This window comes from Oncorhynchus kisutch, unplaced genomic scaffold (genome assembly GCF_002021735.2).
Source record: "Oncorhynchus kisutch isolate 150728-3 unplaced genomic scaffold, Okis_V2 scaffold1608, whole genome shotgun sequence".
NCBI lineage: Eukaryota > Metazoa > Chordata > Actinopteri > Salmoniformes > Salmonidae > Oncorhynchus > Oncorhynchus kisutch.
This window is the reverse complement of record NW_022263553.1, coordinates 4616-18882: the sequence shown is the minus strand read 5'-3', so window position 1 is coordinate 18882 and position 14267 is coordinate 4616. Positions and strand designations below refer to the sequence as shown.

The window sequence follows — 14267 nt, the reverse complement described above, 5'->3', positions numbered from 1 at the left end:
CATGATTTCCTAAAAAAATATTTGTGATGCAAATGTAAAAGGGTTGTTCCACAAAATGGGTGCCTTTTTTACATTTTAAGTAGAACATATGCACCAATATTGAATTTTAAAAGACTGTTATACTAGATGAGGGGAACTTTAATGTCGACCACATGGAGAATTCAATACATCTAATTGAAAAGTCCCAAAAGTATATGAACCAATGGCAGATCGACCATTTAACAATTCCTACAGTAAGAATGCCCATTAAAAACCCCACATTAGTTCAACAACTGCATAGTTTGTGTCCCTGTTTTTAAGACAGTACTCACTGGTGTCAATCGGATCTTCTGTCTCCTCCTTTTTCACTCCCAAAACGTCTTCCTCCTTCACGTTTATTAAGATAGCATCCTCTTCCTCTCTAAAAGGTTCTTTCTCTTCTTTCACTATAACAGCCCCCTCTTCCTCCTTTTTCACTCTGAAATATTCTTTCTCCGTACAGCAGACCTCCTCTTCATTAGCAAGGGAGGAGTAGTTTAGTGAGCTCATGGTCAGGGATGTTAGCTAGCTAGCATTAGCGACTAGCCTAGTGCTAACCTCAGTATCAATCTTTAACAAGTTTGCAAATTGAACAAGCACATTAGGTTAAAGTTCACCAGTAGATACGTCAACCGAAATTTGTCTAAAACACTGAGATTAGCTCATGTACAATAACATGGTCCAAAGAATCAATCTTTTAGTTTTATTGTCAAGCAGGCTACCGAGGTGGTTGTAAGAGTTGGCGCCTTGTTGTTCCTGAAGAAGCGTCCCGTCCAGTCCATTATACGTCACGCAAGAAGCATCACCTGAAAGACGCCCATCGCCATCTGCTGGCTGGAGTGGGTAACGCAGTTTGGAAACAATAGTTACGACACTTATTGTATTGGAAAGAACGTCATAATAATTTAACAATAAACATATATATTTTTTCTTACGTCTTTCAAATGATACTTTCCTGTACACAGACGTAGAAGCTTAATATGAATATGTGGATGATGAATAAATACTTCTACGAATAGGTAGTGTGTTAAAACACATTTGTGTTATTACTCTGTTCATTTTTCACATTCGTTTTTATTAGATGTGACCATACTTTCCCCTTAAAGCAACGCTCTATACAATACAAATCATACTGTAAACAACAGAGCAAATGCATCACATGCAAATAGCACTTGATTATCTGTAGTGCTATACACGGAGTCTACAAAACATTAAGAACAGCTGCTCCTTCCATGACTTAGACTGACTAGATGAATCCAGGCTAAAGCTATGATCCCTTATTGATGTCACTAGTTAAATCCACTTCAATCCATGTAGATGAAGGGGGGAGACAGGTTAAATAAGGAATTTTAAGCCTTGAGACATGAGACATGGTAGACAAAATATTTAAGTTACTTTGAATGGGGTATGGTAGTAGGTGCCAGGCGCCCCGGTTTGTGTCAAGAACTGCAACGCTGCTGGGTTTTTCAGCTCAACAGTTTCCCATGTGTACAAAGAGTGGTCCACCACCCAAACAGTGGTGGTCAGTGCCGTTTAAGATGAGGCAGGACGATTTGTTTATTCATGGCCTTATTTCTATTACAGCATAATAGATGACTGTCATTCATATTCCGTTCATGTAACAGCGGTAGGTTTAGGCTACTACATGATACTAACATTTCCCCTATACCCATCATGTAACAGCGATAGGTTTAGACTACTACATGATACTAACATTTCCCCTATACCCATCATGTAACAGCGATAGGTTTAGACTGCTACATGATACTAACATTTCCCCTATACCCATCATGTAACAGTGGTAGGTTTAGGCTACTACATGATACTAACATTTCCCCTATACCCATCATGAGGTAGCAACGTAGCCTATGAATGAAAGTTTAGAATGTAGTGGTCAAGTTCCTCAGTGCTCCGTTCCTCTCCTTGCTTCTTTTGTATGCTGTTCTCCACTGTTTACGCTTCTCATTTTAATATTAATTAGTAAAAATGAATTGTAATAACAAGGTTTAAATTAATTCTATATTTATTTCAATTCATTTATACTGGACATTTCAATTTATATACAGAATCAGTCAGTGGGACTAAAATATTACCAGAGCTCAAGAATGACCCAAATACTGTTAGAATAGAAATGGTTTTCTCTGTCTGTTATTTTTTCACATCTAAATGTGGCCATACAACTCCCTTAAAGTGAAGGTAGCTAAATGTAACCACATGTAACATATGGATCTGCATTAGTATAGCATCACAAGTCCCAATGCAAAGTTACACCTCTCTTTTCTATTTTTCCAGTACATAAAACCGATCAGAATTCCAAAGAATGCCGAAGTCATGTCAGAATTGTTTTTTTTACAGGCTGTGAAGTAATATGGAGGACCCGGCTAGCCAGCCTATCCCCTACAATGTAAACTCTGACAGAAATATCTTCAAATAGATCACTTCAAATTAAACCAAATCGTGTGCACTCATGACTAGTGGTTGTCTGTCATAGTTGAAGTGTACCTATGATGTAATTGTATTATTTATTGTATTACAGACAGGGAGAGGTTGAACATGTTAGTGAAGACAGTTGCCAGTTGGTCAGCGCATGCTCGGAGTACACGTCCTGGTAATCCGTCTGGCCCTGTGTTGTGATCTGAGGACCCATGCCAAACCTTTTCAGTCTCCTGAGGGGGAATAGGTTTTGTCGTGCCCTCTTTATATAGCCAAATTATTTTTCACCCAGGAAGCTCGGGTAAACAGTGGTTGTTGTGCACTGCTGCCACTACCATGCCTGGAGTCCATTTTGACTTTGTTGATATGAGCTGTGTTAGCGAGCTGCGATAGCGAGCTGTGTGGATAAGCAGCTAACTGCCTACTGATCAACCCATTGTGTGTATTGAACATTCGTATTAGACTGTACAGCTGGCTAACTGGCTACTGATCAACCTATTGTGTGTATTGAACATTCATACTGGACAGTTTTACCTATAGAGTAGCACCACCACCCATTCTCTTGAAGTCAAAGCCACAGTGTATTGTTGCTATAGGAGTTTATGCCCCACTAAGATGTCACCATACTATTATTTTAAAGCCCCACTATGTAAGACATACATCATCAGAGTGGGCCTCCAACTTAAATGTAAACAATGGAGCAAATGCATCACATGTGAACATCACTTGATTATCAGAGGGGTGTATTATGACATCAGATAGAACTACTCAGACATTCCAAATATCACTTGATTATCAGAGGTGTGTATTATGACATCATATAGAACTACTCAGACATTCCAAATCAGGCTTCATCCATATCATGAAGGTGGATATTGATCCAACCATTTCCAAACTAATGACCGGGCTGATGGAAACAGGATATGCCTGTACACTTTTCTAAATGCCGACAGACGATTTGTTACTTCGTTTGACATGGTGGGGTAATTTTGTGTCAGTAAAAATGTATAAACGAGAAGTGGCGGTATTAATCCTTTATGCGCAAATATTGATTTAATAACGATAATATCTTAGTTAACTTGGAGTCACGTGATGATATGTTGTGTGGTCCTCCCACTACGACTTGGGAACCCATGCAGTTTATTAGGCTACAGATGAAATAAATGATGAACTTCACAGGGTGGTGAAAGTGCATGTGTTGAGCTAATACATTTTGAGGGTCTTCTTCTGGTGACATGATGATGATTGATGCTTGGTTGCCATTTGACAAATAAAATAATGTCGCTCTTATCCATAATAATCTCATCATGTAGGTAGCCTACCAACACTGTATCTATGAGCTGTTGGCTACAGTGCACGGGACAAGAGGACTTTTGCTATATAACTCAACGGTTTTTCAAAACCATCAGTAGAGTTGAAAATGCAATGGAAACCCATTTAACTTGCATTTTCATTCAGTACATGAGAATTCAACAGGAAAACATTTTTTTCCGTGCACTACGTCATCACGCAAAGACTTTTATCCGCAATAAACCTGTTTGATGCAAACATGGAAAATGCGTATATTGTTTTATGCAGATTTGAGAATATTCACATGAAAATCTGTCGCAAATTACATGGAGATTTAGCTACTAAGGTGGATATTGATCCAACACCTGCCGCTTATTCAAACCAGCCCACTTGGCAAAGACCTCAGTTCAACATTCAGTTTCTCGTTACATTTCTTTGAAACGGATTTAGGTTGCCAGTTGGGTGAAACACTAAATGTCACCAGTCACTGGATTTAGGTTGCCAGTTGTGTGAAAATTAATAAAAATACCTTATATAAATCCAATCCGTTTTCCACATTGAATAAACATCATCACATGGATTTGTTTTGTTGAAATCAAATCAAATCAGATGTTAACGGTCACATACACATGGTTATCAGATGTTATTGGTCACACACACATGGTTATCAGATGTTATTGGTCACATACACATGGGTTAGCAGATGTTATTGGTCACATACACATGGTTATCAGATGTTATTGGTCACATACACATGGTTATCAAATGTTATTGGACACATACACATGGTTAGCAGATGTTATTGGTGACATACGCATGGTTAGCAGATGTTATTGGTCACATACACATGGTTAGCAGATGTTAATGCGAGTGTAGCTAAATGCTTGTGCTTCTAGTTCCGACCATGCAGTAATATCTAACAAGTAATATAACCTAACAATTCCACAACAACTACCTTATACACACAAGTGTAAAGGAATGAATACGAATATGGACATAAAAATATATAAATGAGTGATGGCCGAACGGCATAGGCAAGATGCAGTAGATGGTATAGAGTACAGTATATACATATGAGATGAGTAATGTAGGGTATGTAAACATTATATATAAAGTGGTTAGTGATAAGTTGATTACATCCATTTTTCCATTGTTAAAGTGGCTGGAGTTGAGTCATTATGTTGGCAGCAGCCACTCAATGTTAGTGATGGCTGTTTAACAGTCTGATGGCCTTGAGATAGAAGCTGTTTTTCAGTCTCTCGGTCCCCACTTTGATGCACCTGTACTGACCTCGCCTTCTGGATGATAGCGGGGTGAACAGGCAGTGGCTCGGGTGGTTGTTTGGTTGTTGTCCTTGATCTTTTTTTGCCTTCCTGTGACATCGGGTGGTGTAGGTGTCCTGGAGGGCAGGTAGTTTGCACCCGATGGTGCGTTGTGCAGACCTCACTACCCTCTGGAGAGTCTTCCAGTTATGGGTGGAGCAGATGCCGTACCAGGCGGTGATACAGACCGACAGGATGCTCTCGATTGTGCATCTGTAAAAGTTTGTGAGTGTTTTTGGTGACAAGCCGAATTTCTTCTTCCTGAACTGCGCCTTCTTCACCACGCTGTCTGTGTGGGTGGACCATTTCAGTTTGTCCTTGATGTGTACGCTGAGGAACTTAAAACTTTCTACCCTCTCCACTACTGTCCCGTCAATGTAGATACGGGGCTGCTCCCTCTGCTGTTTCCTGAAGTCCACGATCATCTCCTTTGTTTTGCTGACATTGAGTGTGAGGTTATTTTCCTGACACCACACACCAAGGACCCTCACCTCCTCCCTGTAGGCCACTGTAGTGTCGTCTGCAAACTTGATGATTGAGTTGGAGGCGTGCATGGCCACGCAGTTGTGGGTGAACAGGGAGTACAGGAGAGGGCTGAGAACGCACCCTTGTGGGACCCAGTGTTGAGGATCAGCGGGGTGGAGATGATGTTACCTACCCTCACCACCTGGGAGCGGCCCGTCAGGAAGTCTAGGACCCAGTTGCACAGGGCTGGGTCGAGACCCAGGGTCTCGAGCTTAATGACGAGTTTGGAGGGTACTATGGTGTTAAACGCTGAGCTGTAATCAATGAACAGCATTCTTACATAGGTATTCCTCTTGTCCAGATGGGTTAGGGCAATATGCAGTGTGATGGCGTCGTCTGTGGAGACTGCCTACAGAATGTTATGCTATACTGCCTACAGAAAGTTATGTTATACTGTAGCAGTGAAGTAGCAGTGAAGTCCTATTACCAGTCAGATAGGAAGTAGCAGTAAAGTCCTATTACCAGTCAGATAGGAAGTAGCAGTAAAGTCCTATTACCAGTCAGATAGGAAGTAGCAGTGAAGTCCTATTACCAGTCAGATAGGAAGTAGCAGTGAAGTCCTATTACCAGTCAGATAGGAAGTAGCAGTCCTACTACTACACAAAATGTCACCTGTCATTGGATTTAGGTTGCCAGTTCGGTGAAAATAAGAAATACCTGATGGTCATGGCTTTTTACAAATCCAATCAGTTTTCCACATTAATCAAACATCACATAGATTTGTTTTGTTGAAATGACGTGGAAACAAAGTTAATTCAACCAGTGGGAGGCTTGTAAATGACCCCATGAAAGTAAAACAAATAACTTTCTGTCCTAAAATGATGCAGAAAAATGTATCCATGCTTTTGTCACTTCTAGGTTAGACTACTGCAAGGCTCTACTTTCCGGCTACCCGGATAAAGCACTAAATAAACTTCAGTTGGTGCTAAATACGGCTGCTAGAATCCTGACTAGAACCCCAAAAATGTATAATATTACTCCAGTGCTAGCCTCTCTACACTGGCTTCCTGTCAAAGCAAGGGCTGATTTCAAGGTTTTACTGCTAACCTACAAAGCATTACATGGGCTTGCTCCTACCTATCTCTCTGATTTGGTCCTGCCGTACATACCTACACGTACGCTACGGTCAGAAGACGCAGGCCTCCTAATTGTCCCTAGAATTTCTAAGCAAACAGCTGGAGGCAGGGCTTTCTCCTATAGAGCTCCATTTTTATGGAACGGTCTGCCTACCCATGTCAGAGACGCAAACTCGGTCTCAACCTTTAAGTCTTTACTGAAGACTCATCTCTTCAGTGGGTCATATGATTGAGTGTAGTCTGGCCCAGGAGTGGGAAGGTGAACGGAAAGGCTCTGGAGCAACGAACCGCCCTTGCTGTCTCTGCCTGGCCGGTTCCCCTCTTTCCACTGGGATTCTCTGCCTCTAACCCTATTACAGGGGCTGAGTCACTGGCTTACTGGGGCTCTCTCATGCCGTCCCTGGAAGGGGTGCGTCACCTGAGTGGGTTGATTCACTGATGTGGTCATCCTGTCTGGGTCGGCGCCCCCCCTTGGGTTGTGCCATGGCGGAGATCTTTGTGGGCTATACTCGGCCCTGTCTCAGGATGGTAAGTTGGTGGTTGAAGATATCCCTCTAGTGGTGTGGGGGCTGTGCTTTGGCAAAGTGGGTGGGGTTATATCCTTCCTGTTTGGCCCTGTCCGGGGGTGTCCTCGGATGGGTCCACAGTGTCTCCTGACCCCTCCTGTCTCAGCCTCCAGTATTTATGCTGCAGTAGTTTATGTGTCGGGGGGCTGGGGTCAGTTTGTTATATCTGGAGTACTTCTCCTGTCCTATTCGGTGTCCTGTGTGAATCTAAGTGTGCGTTCTCTAATTCTCTCCTTCTCTCTCTCGGAGGACCTGAGCCCTAGGACCATGCCCCAGGATTACCTGACATGATGACTCCTTGCTGTCCCCAGTCTACCTGGCCGTGCTGCTGCTCCAGTTTCAACTGTTCTGCCTTATTATTATACGACCATGCTGGTAATTTATGAACATTTGAACATCTTGGCCATGTTCTGTTATAATCTCCACCCGGCACAGCCAGAAGAGGACTGGCCACCCCACATAGCCTGGTTCCTCTCTAGGTTTCTTCCTAGGTTTTGGCCTTTCTAGGGAGTTTTTCCTAGCCACCGTGCTTCTACACCTGCATTGCTTGCTGTTTGGGGTTTTAGGCTGGGTTTCTGTACAGCACTTTGAGATATCAGCTGATGTACGAAGGGCTATATAAATAAATTTGATTTGAACTCTTCATTGAGACAATGATAAACAGCAATCCGTGGGAGAGTTGTGATGGATATTATAAAATAAGGATCTGCTGGAGTCCAAGTCAAACCAAGATTCTTTATTTCTGAGCTCAGAGAGAATAACAATTACACAGCGCAGTGTAGACAGTCTGAATTCCTGAAGCATTGGGTGATGAGCACATATCTTTATAGTTTTCTGTTCCTGGGAGGGACTTTATTCATACAAGGACGCAGGTGGAAGCCAGCTTGTAAGGCTTCTCCCCTGTGTGCAGTCCCATGTGTTCTTTCAGCTTTCCTGAATAGTTAAAATGCTTTCCACAGTGGGAGCAGCGGTAAGGCTTCTCCCCTGTGTGTATTCGCTCATGAGCTTTCAGGTTTCCTAAATGGGTAAAGCACTTTGAACACCAGAAGCAGTGGTAAGGCTTCTCCCCTGTATGCAGCCTCATGTGTTCTTTCAGGTTTCCTAAATGGGTAAAACGCTTTGCACACTGGGAGCAGTGGTAAGGCTTCTCCCCTGTGTGCAGTCTCGTGTGTTCTTTCAGGCTTCCTAATTGGATAAAACGCTTTGCACACTGGGAGCAGTGGTAAGGCTTCTCCCCTGTGTGGGTTCGCTCGTGAGCTTTCAGGCTTCCCGACTGGTTAAAACTCTTTCCACACTGGGAGCAGTGGTAAGGCTTCTCCCCTGTGTGCAGTCTCGTGTGTTCTTTCAGGCTTCCTAATTGGGTAAAACCTTTTCCACACTGGGCGCAATAGTATGGCTTCTCCCCTGTGTGTGTTCTCTCATGAGCTTTGAGCGTGTCTAACCGCTTAAAACTCTTTCCACACTGGGAGCAATGGTGTGGCTTTGCTCCTATGTGTACCCTCTCATGTCTTTTCAAGCTAACTAACTGGTTAAAACTTTTTCCACAATGGGAGCAGAGGTGTCGTCTTGCTGGTTTGGACGTCGCTGGTTCCTCCAAGTTCGGTTTTCCTCCTGCAAAAGACAGTGTTTATTTTATAAGAGACCAGAATGAAATCTCCACATGATAAAACTGCCTTGCTGAGGTTTAATCCAAATCACATCCCTTAATAACCTGAGGCCAATATTCAAACATTTCATCATTTAAAACAAATTATGTTGTAAAGCTACCTGGTAATTACTGATAATATATTTACATTTGGCCCTCCAAATACACCTCCGCTGTCTTCAACCAGGATCTCAGCGATCACTGCCTCATTGCCTGTATCCGCTACGGAGCCGCAGTCAAACGACCACCCCTCATCACTGTCAAACACTCCCTAAAACACTTCTGTGAGCAGGCCTTTCTAATCGACCTGGCCCGGGTATCCTGGAAGGACATCGACCTCATCCCGTCAGTTGAGGATGCCTGGTCATTCTTTAAAAGCAACTTCCTCACCATTTTAGATAAGCATTCAAAAAAATGTTGAACTAAGAACAGATATAGCCCTTGGTTCACCCCAGACTTGACTGCCCTTGACCAGCACAACAACATCCTGTGGCATTCTGCATTAGCATCGAATAGCCAACAATATGCAACTTTTCAGGGAAGTCAGGAACCAATATACACAGGCTAGCTAAGGCTTTTTCAAACAGAAATTTGCATCCTGTAGCACTAATTCCAAAACGTTTTGGGACACTAAAGTCCATGGAGAATAAGAGCACCTCCTCCCAGCTTCCCACTGCACTGAGGCTAGGAAACACTGTCACCACCGATAAATCCATGATAATCGATCATTTCAATAAGCATTTTTCTACGGCTGACCACACTTCCCACCTGGCTACCCCTACCCCGTCCAACAACTCTGCACCCCCTGCAGAAACTTGCCCAAGCCCCCCTACCCAAATCCAGACAGCTGATGTTCTGAAAGAGCTGCAAAATCTGTATCCCAACAAATCAGCTGGACTAGACAATCTGGAACTTCTCTTTCCCAAAAATGTTGCAACCCCTATTACTAGCCTGTTCAACCTCTTTCGTATTGTCTGAGATCCCCAAAGATTGGAAAGCTGCCACGGTCATCCCCCTCTTCAAAGGGGGAGACACTCTAGACCCAAACTGTTATAGACCTATTCCCATCCTGCCCTGCCTTTCAAAAATCTTTGAAAGCCAAGTTAACAAACAGATCACCGAACATTTCGAATCCCACCGTACCTTCTCCACTATGCAATCTGGTTTCCGAACTGGTCATGGGTGCACCTCAGCCATGCTCAAGGTCCTAAACAATATCAGAACCGCCATCAATAAAAGAACTGTGCAGCTATCTTGATCACCCTGGCCAAGGTTTTTGACTCTGTCAATCACCACATTCTTATCGGCAGACTCAATATCCTTGGTTTCTCAAATGATTGCCTCGCCTGGTTCACCAACTACTTCTCAGATAGAGATCAGTGTGTCAAATCGGAGGGCCTGTTGTCCGGACCTCTGCAGTCTCTATGGGGGTGCCACAGGGTTCAATTCTCGGGCCGACACTTTTCTCTGTATATACAGTTGAAGTCGGAAGTTTACATACACCTTAGCCAAATACATTTAAACTCAGTTTTTCACAATTCCTGACATTTAATCCCAGTACAAATTCCCTGTCTTAGGTCAGTAAGGATCACCACTTTTATTTAAGAATGTGAAATGTCAGAATAATAGTAGAGAATGATTTATTTCAGCTTTTATTTCTTCCAACACATTCCCAGTGGGTCAGAAGTTTACATACACTCAATTAGTATTTGGTAGCATTGTCTTTAAATTGTTTAACTTATGTCAAAGTTTCAGGTAGCCTTCCACAAGCTTCCCACAATAATTTGGGTGAATGTTGGCCCATTCCTTCCTGACAGAGCTGGTGTAATTGAGTGAGGATTGTAGGCCTCCTTGCTTGCACATGCTTTTTCAGTTCTGCCAACACATTTTCTATGGGATTGAGGTCAGGGCTTTGTGATGGACACTCCAATACCTTGACTTTGTTGTCCTTAAGCCACTGTAAACAGCACAACCAACTACCTCAAATTTACCACACATTTGGAAGTATGCTTGGGGTCATTGTCCATTTGGAAGACCCACTTGCAACCAAGCATTAACTTCCTGACTGATGTCTTGAGATGTTGCTTCAATATATCCACATAATTTTCCTAGCTCATGAAGCCATCTATTTTGTCCCTCCTGCAGCAAAGCACTCCCACAACACGATGCTCCCACCCCCGTGTTTCATGGTTGGGATGGTGTGCTTCGACTTGCAAGCACCCCCCTTTTTCCTCCAAACATAACGATGGTCAAACAGTTCTATTTTTGTTTCATCAGACCAGAGTACATTTCTCCAAAAAGTACGATCTTTGTCCCCATGTGCAGTTGCAAACCATAGTCTGGCTTTATTTATGGTTTTGGAGCAGTGGCTTCTTCCTTGCTGAGCAGCCTTTCAGGTTATGTCGATATAGGACTTGTTTAACTGTGGATAAAGATAATTTTGTACCCGTTTCCTCCAGCATTTTCACAATGTCCTTTGCTGTTGTTCTGGGATTGATTTGCACTTTTCACACCAAAGTATGTTCATCTCTAGGAGACAGAATGCGTCTCCTTCCTGAGCGGTATGACGGCTGAGTGGTCCCATGGTGTTTATACTTGCATACTATTGTTTGTACAGATGAACGTGGTACCTTCAGGCATTTGGAAATTACTTCCAACGATGAACCAGACTTGTGGAGGTCTACAATTTTTTTTCTGAGGTCTTGGCTGATTTCTTTTGATTTTCCCATGATGTCAAGCAAAGAGGCACTGAGTTTCAAGGTAGGCCTTGAAATACATCCACAGGTACACTTCCAATTGACTAAAATCATGTCAATTAGCCTATCAGAAGCTTCTAAAGCCATGACATCATTTTCTGGAATTTTCCAAGCTGTTTAAAGGCACAGTCAACTTAGTGTATGTAAACTTCTGACCCTTCTGACCCACTGGTCAAAATTTACTTGTGTCATGCACAGAGTAGATGTCCTAACCGACTTGCCAAAACTATAGTTTGGGAACAAGAAATTTGTGGAGTGGTTGAAAAACGAGTATTAATGACTCCAACATGAGTGTATGTAAATTTCCGACTTCAACTGTATCAATGATGTCGCTCGTGCTGCTGGCGATTCTCTGATCCACCTCTACGCAGACGACACCATTCTTTATACATTTGGCCCTTCTTTGGAAACTGTTTTAACAAACTCCAAATGAGCTTCAATGCCATACAACACTCCAACACAGCCCATCTGTAAACAGCACAACCAACTACCTCATCCCCATATAGTTTTTTAAATTGTTTTTGCACCCCAGTATCTCTAATTGTACATCATCATCTGCATATCTATCACTCCAGTGTTAATGCTAAATTGGCCTATGGTCTATTTATTTCCTTACCTTCCTAATCTTACTACATTTGAACATGCTGTACACGTGTACTTTTCTATTGTGTTACTGACTGTACCTTTGTTTATCCCATGTGTAACTGTGTTGTTGTTTTTGTAGCACTGCTTTGCTTTATCTTGGTCGCAGTTGTAAATGAGAACTTGGATAAATAAAGGTGAAAAAAAGCATTTTATATTTATTTATTTAGAAGTTCACATATATATATTTTTTTAATATTTTGACTATAATTAATGTCATGATATTTTAGGTAAAAAAATTATTAAATATTTTGGGTAGATGTTCCAAATATGTAAAGTGTTGGTCCCATGTTTCATGAGCTGAAATAAAACATCCCAGAATTTTTCCACACGCATGAAAGATTATTTCTCTCAAATTTGGTACACAAATTTGATAACATCCCTGTCAGTGAACATTTCTCCTTTGCCAAGATATGCCACACCTGTCAGGTGAATGGTTTATCAAGGAGCTGATCAAACAGCATGATCATTACACAGGTACACCTTGTGCTGGGGACAATAAAAGGCCACTAAAATGTTCAGTTTTGTCACACAACACAATACCACAGATGTCTCAAGTTTTGAGGGAGAGTGCAATTGGCATGCTGACTGCAGGAATATCCACTAGAGCTGTTACCTGAGACTCTAATGTTAATTTCTCTACCATAAGCCGCCTCCAACGTTGTTTTGGAGAATTTGGCAGTACATCCGACCGGTCTCACAACCGCAGACCATATATAACAACGCCAGACCAGGACTTCCACATCGTCTGAGACCAGCCACCCAGAGCTACTTGACCAATTAGGAGAGTGATGTGGTGCTGCAGCAGCTGACCTGGCCTCCACAATCAACCGACCTCAACCCAATTGAGATGTTTTGGGATGAGTTGGACTGCAGAGTGAAGGAAATGTATCCAACATGTGCTTAGCATATGTGGGAACTCCTTCAAGGCTGGTTGTCCTGGTAACAGATACCAGAGGGCAGATCTATTTTATTTGTTCAAACTGAACTACAGCACTTACTTTGATAAGTCAAATCTGATCCTTTCTTCTCTTCTCCTCCTCTCACAGTTCCACTCAGCCCCATTGTTTTCCTGCAGTCCACCAGCAGCACAGACAACCTCTTCATACCCAGCAGTAAGGTGCTACCGGGAGAGGCATGACACAGGGACTCTGGGAGGGAGGAAGGGCTAGCGTTGTCCTAGTAACCATAAAGAGGGGACACAAACACATATCATTATGGATGCTGATGCCACTGTTGTCATAAAGTGCATTACAGAAACCCAGACCCCAAGCTGTATGCTAGTCCAGACCAAGCTGTATGCTAGACCAGACCAAGCTGTATGCTAGACCAGACCAAGCTGTATGCTAGACCAGACCAAGCTGTATGCTAAACCAGACCAAGCTGTATGCTAGTCCAGACCAAGCTGTATGCTAGACCAGACCAAGCTGTATGCTAGACCAGACCAAGCTGTATGCTAGACCAGACCAAGCTGTATGCTAGACCAGACCAAGCTGTATGCTAAACCAGACCAAGCTGTATGCTAGACCAGACCAAGCTGTATGCTAAACCAGACCAAGCTGTATGCTAGACCAGACCAAGCTGTACCATCTGGTGTTCTGATCTGGAGAGACTCTTCTCTGCCTTGTCAGCATCAGGATGTTGTTGAGGCTCCCCAGAGGATCCACCATAGTCATGTCTCTCTCCTGTGTGAATGAGAACATCAAACAGATGGTAAACTTATGATCTTCTCTTGCAATCACAGAGTCTTACAAGAGGCATGAATATGTCTAAAAAGGGCCTAAAATTGCCACTTTCTTCATGATTTTATTAAATATTATTTGTGGTGCAAATGTAAAGGGTCGTTCCACGAATTGGGTGACTTTTGCATTCCTTTTATGTATAAATTATGCAGCAATATTGTATTTTAAAAGCCTGTTATATTAGATGAGGTGCACTTTAACGTAGACCACATTGAGAATTTAATAAATCACATTTAAAAGTCTCAAAATATA

General features: G+C 42.5%; 1 protein-coding gene across 1 annotated transcript; it reads right to left on the bottom strand.

Moving 5' to 3' along the window:
• Positions 1 to 7951: 7951 nt before the first annotated feature.
• LOC116366894 (zinc finger protein 239-like) lies at positions 7952 to 13952 on the bottom strand. Its single transcript, XM_031818760.1, has 3 exons — positions 13861 to 13952; positions 13275 to 13452; positions 7952 to 8841 (listed from the first exon to the last, which is right to left on the bottom strand). The coding sequence occupies exons 1-3, from the start codon at positions 13861 to 13863 to the stop codon at positions 8087 to 8089; spliced, it is 936 nt and encodes a 311-aa protein (XP_031674620.1). The 5' UTR covers positions 13864 to 13952; the 3' UTR covers positions 7952 to 8086.
• Positions 13953 to 14267: the final 315 nt, after the last annotated feature.